We start from the raw sequence: 12,414 nt of genomic DNA, 5'->3' as shown, positions 1-12,414 counted from the left end.
TGGGTTACTGATCAGAAGGGCAGGAGTTCAAGCCCAGGCACTGCTAAGCTATCACTGTTGGGCCCTTGGGCAAGGCCCTTAACCCTCACTTGCTCAGTTGTATAACTGAGATAAAGGTAAGTCCTCTGGATAAGGGTGTCTGCCAAATGCCGTAAATATAACCATGTTTGGGCCCCTTAATCCAGTGAAGGGAAACCTTAATGTTACAGCATACAAAGACATCCTATACAACTGTGTGCTTCCAACTTTGTGATAAGGGAAGAACCACATATGGGTGTGATGGTCAGGTGTCCATTTACTTCAATAACAGATACCTGCGCTTCCCCTAATTTAAAAGCCACCAGCAGACATTGACCTTATAAGTTTCATAATGTGGCATAGTTGTAGAGGCACAGCCAACTGAATTAAAACATAAACCTCATCCTCACTACATGAATCATGTCCCTTTCCCAATTTCCCACAACATGGGTGGGTTGATATTCATGTTATTATATTAACAAAAGGAAATATATTTTGCACCTTATAATGCATCTGTTCACTTAGCCCACATGTATTAAATAATATAGCAAAGTAAGCATACATTTCTTGTTGACTGTTACTTACTGTAACTGTTGTCCAGTGTATGAATGACCAAAGGTTGAATATAATGCTTTCAATTTAGTTTTCATTTTAGTTAAATTTTATGCATGTCTTGTTATATATATATATAAAAAATATATTTTATATATAATTTTTTATATATACATATATTTTATATATAAAAAATAATATATAAAATATATATATAATATATATAAAAATATATCTGTATATATATAAAATATATATATATATATATATATATATAAAATATATCTGTCAGAATTTCATAGAAAATGGCATAAAGCTCAGAAATAAACACACACACAAGGTTCTTGATCATTGCAAACAGTATCACAGTTTAATTAAGCAACAAGCAGGTGCATGTTTAATCCCCAAAACTTGTCCAACTTTACAGTTTTGCAACCAAAATTTTATTTTGTTATTTTTATTTACAACCCCGCCCCTCCCCAATATAAAAACACTTTCCTTCTCAGGAGAATCTAATGACAGCATCTGAAACACAGCACCATTAAAGGATGCCTTGCTGCTGACTCTTTCCTGCTATTTTCTTGGAGCATTCCAGCAGAGCATTATGGATGTCTTTAGCACACGATATCTGAGATTTGATCATGCTGAGATACTGAGAATAAGACAGAGACTCTGTTTGCACTGTGTCAGGTTTGGTTGCTGTAGGCACCAAGTTTGGAGAGTGTTTGGCACTGTCGATACTCTGAGAGAGGCACTCGTGAGCCAGGCGCTAAAAGACACAAAGGATTAGTCTGCTGGACACCAATTTAACATAGCATCACTCATTTTTCTACATTTTCACAATAATCTACTCAAGTTTTAATTGGACATGCAGTCCATCACTGTAGCCTGATCACTACAGAATGGCTTTTACATTGTATGGATTCAAATGAATGCAGTTTTCTGAAAAAATGCTATGAAACAGCTGTTTATAAAGAAGATGCTATATAATATACTTCATTATAATACTGCATATACATTTATTAAAAGATGCAATTTAATAGTTGGTGTTTACCAGACAGAGCTCCAGTTGATCACAGAGGGCGTAAAACTCTTCTAAACTCTTGTCAAATCGCTGAACTGTGGAATCATTACTCTTTCTAAAAAAAAGAAGATACGCAATAACTAAGTAACTAAAACTAGGCATGCCTTGGCTTTAATAAAAGATGTTATGTTAATGCATAAAGGGAAAAAAAAATCATTAAGGCATGTATGAGAAACAGCAGCGTTTGAACTTTAGGATGGAAATGGGTTTCAAAGACAATGTAAATTTAACTGATCATTTCTTTATTAACTGGTTAGTACCACATTGAATGTAGAGACAACTGTATAAAAATGTCTCCACCATTTAGAAGGCTTGGAATTTTATTTATTTATTTATTTATTTATTTGGGGGGGGGGGGGGGGGGGGGTTATATGTAAGGGGATACTGCGCTTGAATGCATTCATCTTCAGTACACATTTTCACAAAGTGTGAACATGGCGACAACACAGAAGCCTGCACAGGCAGTAATCTGGTCTGAGGAACAAATTGGGGAACTTGGAGCTATGAGGTAGCTAAGAGGTAGCAAGTGGGTCCACTTGTAGTGCATGTTAACAGAAGATATAATAAAGCTAATATCTTAATTTTTAAACGTGGCACTTCATTGGGAGATATTTATCAGTCTTACCTGGGTTAAATACAGAAATCAGAATCTACTTTAGTTCAGCTAAAAAAAAGCTTTAAAAAAATATAGAAAAACTAAGGATGGGTGAGGAAAGTCTAATGCGAAGTGAAGCCCATCTTCTGAAGTTGAAGAAAACTTCACAACAAGCAATGCCAGAAAGACGCAATATGATGAGCTGGGTTTCACTTGTGTCATTAGAAGTTAACAGACTGTCACAAATGAGGAGTTGAAAAAATGAACACCACAACAACCACTGATGGACTTTTAGACAACTTCACAAGTGCACTGTCCTCAAACACTTACCTTGGTGAGAGTGGCTTTTCTGCCCTCACTGCACTAAAACGAAGTACACACAGACTTCATGTTCAGAACAGCTTAAGACTAGAACCGGCATGCATGTCACTAAAACCTGGAGACATCAACCACCAACCTCTTTATCTATCGCTAATGTTCATACCATGACTGCGAATTCCTGCCACTTATATTTGTCCTCAATAAACACACATTTTCCATTATACTTTACACATACCCTGAAAATGGTTCTTTAAAACTTTGGGAACCAGTTAATTACAGTGAACATAAAAATCAGAAACAAAGTAGACTGAACCAGGACAAGATCAATTACTCAAATCATCTGTAGTAGGTCATAAACACTTCCAGCAGGTATACAACTAGAGTGGAGTACTTGACTTCGTTAACCATACAGTGGTGCTTGAAAGTTTGTGAATCCTATAGAATTTTCTCTCTGCATAAATGGCCAAAAACATCATCATATTTTCACACAAGTCATTAAAGTAGACAAAGAGAATCCGATTAAACAAATGAGACAAAAATATTATACTTGGTCACTTATTTAAGGAAAATTATCCAATATAATTACATATCTGTGAGTGGCAAAAGTATGTGCACCTTTGCTTTCAGTATGTGGTGTGACCCCCTTGTGCAGCAATAACTGCAGATAAACGTTTCCGGTAACTGTTGATCAGTCCTGCACATCGACTCGGAGGAATTTTATCCCGTTCCTCAGTACAGAACAGCTGCAACTCTGGGATGTTGGTGGGTTTCCTCACATGAACTGCTTTCTTCAGGTCCTTCCACAACATTTCTATTGAATTAAAGTCAGGACATCGACTTGGCCTTTCCAAAACATTAACCATTCTTTCTCTTGAGATTCATTTCACAGACAAATGGCCTGACATTTTCTTTTAGAAATCAGACTCTGACAGATTCCTCTTCTTTAAATAAAACAGGGCGCCTTCTCACACCTGATTGTCATCCCATTGACTGAAGACACCTGACTCTGATTTCACCTTCAAATTAACTGCCACTCTCTGATATGTAATATTGGATCATTTTCCTCAATAAATAAATGACCAAATATAATATTTTTGACTCATTTGTTTAATTTGGTTCTCTTTGTCTACTTTTAGGACCTGTGTGAAAAGCTGATGTTGTTTTAGGTCATATTCATGCAGAAAGGGTTCTCAAACCTTCAAGCACAGTGTGTGTGTGTGTGTGTGTGTGTGTGTGTGTGTATAAAATATGCATACATACGTGTGTGTGTGTTTTTAAGTTGAAAACGATGTGTACTTACATTCCGTTATCAATTGCAGTATTGTGTGCAAAGTTTTGTGAAGCGATGGCCATTACGTTCTGAAACAAATGCGCAAAAGGAAATCAGTCGAAGATGATTAATGGGATTCTATACAAATCGCTTCGTAAACACGAATGTACTCCAACGTTAATGTAAAGTCTATTGTTTATATAGCGAACAAAGCCATAAGCAAACCTGTAAACTCTCTTTTAATTGCGGAATCAGCATTTTAAATCTATGAACCGGGTCGAAATCCTGCTGTTGGTTGAGCTGTTGTTGTGGAGGCTGCTGAAGTACCGCCTGTGGGTTTGTTGGTGGAGGTTGTTGTTGCTGAGACATTACTGTAAAAGGCGACTGGAGCCTCAGTTTTCACAGACATTCACTAAAATATTTCCTTCTTCCTCCCCGCGTTGTTTCTTCTACCTCCTCGTCTTCGTCTTCTTCTTCTTCTTCTTCTCCTCCTACTTCGAGTTAAGCCCGCTGGTACACGATAACTCAATAGTACCACCTACTGGACAATTATGCAATGAAGTATGTGATGTTATGCCTGATAACATAATTTTGGTTCCGGTTCTGTGTTGCTGACCGGACAGTTTAGAGAGGGGTGCAAATTGTTGGATTAATGTTGTGTGTGTACATGCTAAAAATTATATAAAGTATCTGAAAAGACGTTGAAGCTCTCTATCGTGTTGTCTAAAACATAACCTGGTGTCAGAAAGCGGGACTGGCGAGTTAAATAATAATAATAAACAAACGACGCCAGCGATAACAGACCTGGGCATGCACATGTGAGCCAGGTGCAGGATAACTGCTGAAGAGTGGGGATTTCAACACACCAGTTCAAGCCCAAATTACCCTAGCTCCAACAGGCTAGCAGAGAGTTCTGTAAAGATTGTGAAGGCTCTCATGAAAAAGAATCATGAAGGAAAAGCAGACTTCCAGAGGAGTCCAATGATTTACAGGAGTGCTCCATTGCAAAATGGGTTGTCCCCAGCCCAAATGTTGATGGGTCAACCGATACGCACTAACCTATCTATCCATCAGGAACGTCTGCAGGAGCAAACAAAATCAAAGCCACAAAACAAAAACATAAAGACAAACAAAAATTGGATTACAATAAGAAAGCGAAAAACCTACAAAAGTTCAAGCCTGGAGATAAAAGTTTGTATTCTAAACCATGTAAGAGGCACATGGATGCAACAAGGGTGTGTGGGAAAAGAACCGGTTCCACATCCATATGAGATCCAGACAGAGCGTGGTGCAACTCGGAAAAGGAACCGAGTGGACTTGAGGCCACAAGTGAGAGGTCAAAAAGCTGATTTGCAACCAAATGACCCAAGGGGTGTCTGACATGACTAGTGAACAAGCTGACTGGTTCAAGGACTAGAGAAGTTTGGGGGTGGGGAGTTATTATAAAATTTCAGTCATAATGGAATTGTTGTGTTTTTGTTCTGAAAATATTGTTGGCATAAAAGCAAGTTAATAAGAAAGTATCAGTTAACAAAAGATTTAAATCTAAACCTACTAACTTACACTCCCATCCACTTTATTAGGAACACCTCTACACCTGCACATTCATGCAGTTAACTAATCGTGTCGCATCAGTGCCATGCAAAAATAATCAGGTCAAGAGCTTTGGGTAATGTTCACATTATATAAATAAATAAATGCTATACAGGTCCCTGTGTGGTGGTGTTGAGTGCTGAATGTTGTTACTATAGAAACAATATTGTATAAACAGTGATGTGCAGATTAATTTGTACAGATCAAGTGAAATGGATGGATGGTTTAGTTGTACCTGGAGACCCCATAAACAACATGCTGATAGATGCGATAAACCTTTAAATGAACCATGACATTTTGGTTGCAAGTATTTACCATTTCTAGTCAGCATTTCTAACAATGAAGCAGCCATCCTAAGGCTATGGGGGCTACAGTGTTATTTAGCAGCTTGAATATTCACTAAATGACTAATGGTATTCTATATTAGGTAACTATATATGATAAGAACACAGCAAACACTCATGATAATATCTTCATATTACATTAGACAATATCTGACACGTGCACTAGCAGACAGAAATAGCAACAGTACACAACTGGAATAGGTTTTAATATCACTATGCATCACTAAGTTTATAGAAGTTAAAATTATTTGTGTTTTTTTCCCTTTATTGGGAAATATTTTCCCAATGAAGGTACATATGACAAGTCCAGGCTTTTAGTTAGAGAACCGTATGAATCCAATCCCTTTACAAAATGGGTGAAACTGTGTTTAAGTGTCAGTAATGATCTGAGGTCCATGTGAAATAAAGGCGACACTAGGCTTGTGTGATATAAAGAGATTATTGTCCGTACACAATATTATTGCTATTATTATAACCTATTATTACGGTCTCGCCTACTCCTTCAACCGGAAATGACGGTATGCTCATTTTTCAATATCACATAAGCCTAGACGGTGAAAACTCAAAAGCAGAAATTTGAGACAAACAAACAGAACATTAGCTGAATCATAACATAAACAGGGCTCCAGCAAAGCTATTGCACAATCAACCCAGCTTAGGTTGAACTGGTGAACTGGATTCTGGTATTTAAAAAATGTGTTGAAGCAGTCACTTCCTGATCAAAACGCACTTTATTTTGGCTTTTTTAATATAGAAAAAAACTGTGCAAATGAACATTGTAAAATGAATGTTAGTTGGAGCTTTTAGAAATGGAACGAGGTGTACGGTTGGGCTGATTTGGTCCGATGTATTTCAGGGGAGTGTATGAAGGCTTTTCAATCACCTCTAAGCCAACGTAAGGCTGCAAAACTTCTGGAACATGTACAGTTCCTTCCTAAAAAAAAAATTGGATGAAAAAGAATTCTCAATTTAATCTTTACAATCAACTACAACCAGCTTAACAGTACTTAACAGAGTTTTCCAGAAATGTATTAATGAAATAATGGTGACTTTATAAGCAACGTTTGAATTAGGTTTTTAAAATCGATATTATTGTGACTAAACATGACTGTGCAACAAACCAAATCAAATAAAATAGTGTGTGTGTGTGTGTGTGTGTGTGTGTGTGTGTGTGTGTGTGTGTGTGTGTGTGTGTGTGTGTTTGTAAAGAATATTAAAATGCAACCTCACTTTTGTTTGATGTGTTTCCAGAAGTGCAATAATGGTGCGTGGAATAGCACAAGCTGTAGCATTCACCTAGAATCAAACAGATATATTGCTGGTTTTCATTCTCTGTGACAGTGAATGTATTTCCTTCTATTTCAATGCGGCACCTTTCTTAAATAATACAGTCCCCTCCAGAAGTATTGGAACAGCAAGGCCAATGCTTTTGATTTTGCAATGCACTGAAAACATTTGGGTTTGAGATCAAAAGATGAATATGATATGATGGATGTGAATTTTAGATTTCATTTCCTCATATTTACATCTAGATGTGTTAACTTAGAAAATGGTACCTTTGGTGTCAGGCCACCAAGTTCCCCCCATTTAGAATGGATGCATTTCTCTGTAAATTGGTAGACAGAATGTTTCTGTAGATTTCTAAATTCATTCTGTTACTACCATCATGAGTTACATTCTCAATAAAGATTAGTGAACCCCTTTCAGAAGCAGTCATGTAAGCCCAAGCCATGACACTACCTCCACCGTGCTTGACCAATGAGCTCATATGTTTTGGATCATGAGCAGATCATTACTTTCTCCACAATTTGGCCTTTCCATCACTTTGGTTAATCTTGGTTCCAGAACATTTGTGGCTCATCTCTGTATTTCTTTGCGAATTACATTCTTTCTTTCTGATTCTTACTGTTGATGAATGGTTTGTATCTTGTGGTATGACCTCTACATTTATGTGGTGATTGTGATACCTTCACCCCTGCCCTGTGGAGGCTGTTAGTGAGTCACTGACAGTTGTCTATGTGTTTTTCTTCACAGCTGTCTCAATGTTTCTATCATCTGTTCAATGTCTGGTTGTTAGTATAACAGTGGTTCCTTTCTTTTTCAGGATATTCCAAATTGTTCTATTGGCTATGCCTGATTCTGGTGCAATGGCTCAGGAAAAAAATGGCTTACTTTTCTCTCATAGACAGCTTTCTGGTCTTCATGTAGATTTGTCCCTTTTAACAACAAATGCAGTCTTCACAGGTGAAACCCAGATGTCATGTTCTAAACTGTCTTAAAACTAAATGTCTTCAGAATATAGCAAATACAAAATAACCGTCTTTGTCTTTCCAATTCTTTGGGAGGGGACTGTATTTCTTGCTAACTCCACTTTCTAAATATAATGTAAGCATTTAAAAAATGCAATGCTACCACAGAAAATACATCACTTTGTGCCTTTAGTTACATTCTCTGCTGAGGCAGCAAATAGATTTCACTCACTGTGTGTGCATACTTAAAACTGCCATCATTTCTCTCATAGAGAATGTTCAGTCTTCGGCTCTGGTAGTCAGTGCAGTTAGATGCACTGGAGATCTAACGAAAGGGTAAGAAACACAATTTGAAACAATTCATGATTTGGGAAAATATAAAGACTAAATAAGACATTTATATGTTCCTTAGTGTGCTGCCTCACCATAGGGTTTATGATTATGTTTGCATAACTGGTAAGAAAATATATGGTTATGTTCTAAATGCACAATAAAATGACCATAAATACCTCAGAATATCATCAGTAGACATGCAGTGACTTTGCATGTTCTTGTATTTACAGTTAGGTTCTAATTTGTAATTTCTGGAACTCATTAGACATTTTTGGATTAAATAAGGTAATATCAAATAAATGCAAATACAAATGAAATCCAGAGCCGATGAATCCAGATTTGAAACATCATTTAGGACTGCTACTATTATTCTTACCTCACCATAACTTTCACGGCCTGGCATCCATGCTTCAATGTCATACTTCCTGAAGGCTGGTGCCCCCAGCTCCTGAGTGGGCATGTCCAAAACTCTTTGAAGGAAACAAAAAGGGAGCTTTATTTCAAACAAATGATCAAATCAGGAATGGAATGGCATGAAGAAATAATTGCTAAAGAACTACAAAGTATCACAGATGTCAGCACAACAGTATCCGCTCTTAGCTTGCATTTTAGAAATGGGTGACATCAAACAACACAATAGTAGTGCAAGTATTACAGTATGTGAATAGGGAAACCCTAAGCCTTCAACAGTTCATCAAAACTCTGGATAAATACAATTATCCATCAGACTCATTCACCTGTTTAATTACTTCTTTGAACAGACATTATCTTATTTTGACAATTGAGTATGATCACTTGCCTACAGAAGACCAGAAAGGCCGTGAGTTATTGATATTTTTCTGTGCTGTTATCTTGAAATCACAACTTATTTCTCTCATGCTCTCAAGATAACAAAGGTTGTTTTCTTGAGATCATGTTCTTGCAAATATACCATCATGGACACTATAGTGAGTGATATACTGAAAATAACTTGTGTTACTATAATTATATATAGTCCAAGTAACACTATATATAATACAGAAAATAATAAGTTATGCTTTATGATGTTCTTTTTGTGGAATTCGGTGTTTGGTTTATGACAGATGTAACGGAACCCCTGTCTTCCAAACAGTTCCACTTTCAACTCATCAGTCCACAGAACATTCTCCCAAAAGGTTTGAGGATCATCAAGGTGTGTTTTGGTAAAATTCAGATGCGCCTTAATGTTCTACTGGGTTAGCAGTGGTTTTCACCTCGCCACTCTTCCATGGAGGCCATTTTCCCCCAGTGTCTTTCTGATAGTGGAGTCATGAATAGTGACCTTTATTGATGCAAGAGAGGCCTGTAGGTCCTTTGATGTTGTCCTTAGCTCTTTTGTGACTTCTTGGATGAGTAGTTGCTGTGCTCTTGGAGGAATTTTGGAAAGACACTTTTGGGAAGGTTCACTACTGTGCCGTGTTTTTCCATTTGGAGATAACTGCTCTCACTGTGGATGATCTGAGTCCCAGAGCCTTTGAAATAGCTTTATAACCCTTCCAAGACTGATGTATTTCAATCACCTTCTTCCTCATCATTTCTGGAATTTCTTTCAATTTAGGTATAGTGTGTTACTGGGTAAGAACTTTTAACCAACTTCATGCTGTTGAAAAAGTTCTGTTTAAGTGTTGATGTGATTGAACAGAGTTTGCAGTAATGAGGCCTGGTTGTGTCTAGTCCAGCTGAACCCCATTATGAATGCATGTTTCACAGATTTGGGGAATTAGTAACTTTGGGGGCAAATACATTTTCATACCGGTCCAGTTGGTCTGGGATAACTTTTTTGCTTCAATAAATAATAATTTAAAAACTATATTCTGTGTTTACTCAGGTTGCCTTTGTTTTATCTTAGATTTTGCTTTCATTTCTGAAACTATTTAGTACGAGAAATACACATAAAAAGTAGAAATCAGGCTGCCTTTTCACAGCACTGTACTAAATTACTTGACAACCTGAAATGGAGCTTGAGTGAAGAGAAAATCTCCTTCTGCAACAGAACAAACTCATCTAACAACTGAGAACTCTCCTGACCAGATTCATCAGCTGTTACACCAAACATCTCGACCTGAAAGATGAAATGAAATGAGCTGACTGTTTTCTACAATTTCACAGAAATAAAACAGCAATGTTTGAAGAAACAAATATAACATATACATCAACATTAATCGGCTCTGATGGACATGCATTTTTTCCTCATTTATGTTCATTCCATTTTAAAATATAACTGCTGTTACTCAACCCTACATTACCTTGTTAAAGTGATGAACCCTGTAGAGGCCCCAGGCTTCTCTGCCTGTATCAGTTTCTGCTCTGTAACATGTACTACTACACACTGTCCTTCAAAATTAAAAGCACAACATGTGCACAGAAAACAATTTTAACCAAACATGAATAATTTAATAAATTTTAAACATTTTAAAACAGAGCACCATGTTGTAAATATCAGGACATACAGCAAGACTTTCTTACCTTACTGGCAGGTCTTTCAAATTCACAGCATGGTCCATAAAGTAACCTTAAAAGGTGCATCAGGAAAACCATAAATTACTGTGTTTTACTATAATCCAATATGTATTTCATTGTATGGTAAAAGCTATATAGTCTTCTGAAAACTGCAATTCCTTATTCTTTAAAGCGGGATTGAAAATGGAGCTACAGAGGTTACAGAAAAGGGGCTACAGAGATCAGAAGGTAAAAGTGATAATCCATATGCAATATTTATAAACAAATGGTGTTGCAGCTTTTCACCTGCAACTCCGACTTCACCCGTCCCAGCAAGATTAAGGTTGGGGAAGCGGCTTGGGTCCAGAGAGTAAACCTGAGAGAGGTGAGCATAAGGCTGCATCCCACAACCTTCCTGTGCAAAGGGACATGAACCAAGAGGGTCACAGTGGCTTTACAAGTTTGTGGCATCCATAAAACTGAACATCCATTGGCAAACTTCAGGTGAATGCAAATAGTCACATTTAAAAAATCATGATAAACTATTTAATCGTTCAGAACTAATAGCATTTAAAAAAAAGGATTTTAGACAGGAAAATAAGCATTTCCACCAAGAAAAGGGTGTTTTAATATTATCAGCTGTGCAGTTGGGAACGGCTTTCTGCCAGTAGTAATCTTGGAAACTCTGGAAAATCTGGATGGTGGCTTTTTAGGCGATTCTCTAGTAATGCACAGTAAACATTTTTAAAACAGTGCATGTTTATAATCCTTTTACAGTGAGCAAGCGAATAAGCTGAGCTGCAGCTCAACGTGTTTAAGCATGTCTGAGACTGTGCAATGTTAAATTGTGGAACTCCTACACAAAATTCATAAAAGGTTGGCAGGTCTGGTAATAGAATATAATCGTAATCGTGTAATGTCACTGGATATCATGGTAGTGTAAAATCACAGACAACATTAAATTATTCTATCGCACAAGCTTTAATTGTTCTTCAAAGTGGGTGGTACAGGTTCAAATTTAAGAAAATCTTAAAGAAAATCTTCCTCTTTGAGGAAAGAAAGACTTAAGCTGTTGTCTTAAGGCACTATTCTGCGCATTTTGTTCAGACATGATACATATTACAAATTGCAGAAAAATAGAAAACAGAATTAAACAACCATCATAATTAAATAGACAATATAAATAGATAATAGAATTAAATAGAATTTTTAACAATTTTAATACATTGCTCTGGTATTGTGAAAGACATGAAAAGCTACTTACAAACACGACTCCTTTCAGCATGTCTGGAACTACCATTGGGATAAACCCCTGAAAGGTACAAAAAATATTTCTCCCTCAGCAGAAATACTTAAAGCATATTGAACTTACGTCAAGTCTTGTGCAAATTTCCCAAAAGTCTACTTATATGTGAATATTCTATAAGTTCAGTCACTTCCTATCCTGTTGTCATGGTCTTATTTCTCCTTTCTCAACAGACTACATTTACATTACATCTATGGCATTTGGCAGACGCCCTTATCCAGAGCGACTTACAATTATCTAATTTTTTTATACAATTGAGCAGTTGGTGGTCCTGGGATTTGAAATCAAACCT

At 36.8% G+C, this 12,414-nt stretch overlaps 2 protein-coding genes across 3 annotated transcripts in view; both read right to left on the bottom strand.

The window, feature by feature from the left end:
• Positions 1-911: 911 nt before the first annotated feature.
• Positions 912-4,345, bottom strand: med29 (mediator complex subunit 29). Of its 2 annotated transcripts, XM_017491433.3 has the most exons (5): positions 4,066-4,345; positions 3,871-3,929; positions 2,580-2,612; positions 1,625-1,709; positions 912-1,339 (listed from the first exon to the last, which is right to left on the bottom strand). In XM_017491433.3, the coding sequence occupies exons 1-5, from the start codon at positions 4,207-4,209 to the stop codon at positions 1,112-1,114; spliced, it is 549 nt and encodes a 182-aa protein (XP_017346922.1). In that variant the 5' UTR covers positions 4,210-4,345; the 3' UTR covers positions 912-1,111. The 2 variants fall into 2 exon arrangements, with proteins under 2 accessions (XP_017346922.1, XP_017346923.1); XM_017491434.3 differs by lacking the exon at positions 2,580-2,612 and having other exon boundaries at positions 4,066-4,341.
• A 2,144-nt stretch (positions 4,346-6,489) lies between these two features.
• Positions 6,490-12,414, bottom strand: part of sars2 (seryl-tRNA synthetase 2, mitochondrial) — a 15,711-nt gene continuing 9,786 nt past the window's right edge. The window contains exons 8-16 of the mRNA XM_017491429.3: positions 12,081-12,128; positions 11,123-11,231; positions 10,844-10,889; positions 10,624-10,711; positions 10,327-10,439; positions 8,736-8,829; positions 8,259-8,351; positions 7,008-7,073; positions 6,490-6,711 (exon numbers count right to left, since the gene is read on the bottom strand). Coding sequence (XP_017346918.3) covers positions 6,568-6,711; positions 7,008-7,073; positions 8,259-8,351; positions 8,736-8,829; positions 10,327-10,439; positions 10,624-10,711; positions 10,844-10,889; positions 11,123-11,231; positions 12,081-12,128 — 801 coding nt within the window. The 3' untranslated portion in view covers positions 6,490-6,567. The remainder of the gene's footprint in view (positions 6,712-7,007; positions 7,074-8,258; positions 8,352-8,735; positions 8,830-10,326; positions 10,440-10,623; positions 10,712-10,843; positions 10,890-11,122; positions 11,232-12,080; positions 12,129-12,414) is intronic.

The sequence above is a fragment of the Ictalurus punctatus genome, chromosome 17 (genome assembly GCF_001660625.3).
Source record: "Ictalurus punctatus breed USDA103 chromosome 17, Coco_2.0, whole genome shotgun sequence".
In the NCBI taxonomy this organism is placed as follows: domain Eukaryota; kingdom Metazoa; phylum Chordata; class Actinopteri; order Siluriformes; family Ictaluridae; genus Ictalurus; species Ictalurus punctatus.
This window is presented reverse-complemented; position numbering and strand designations above follow the sequence as displayed.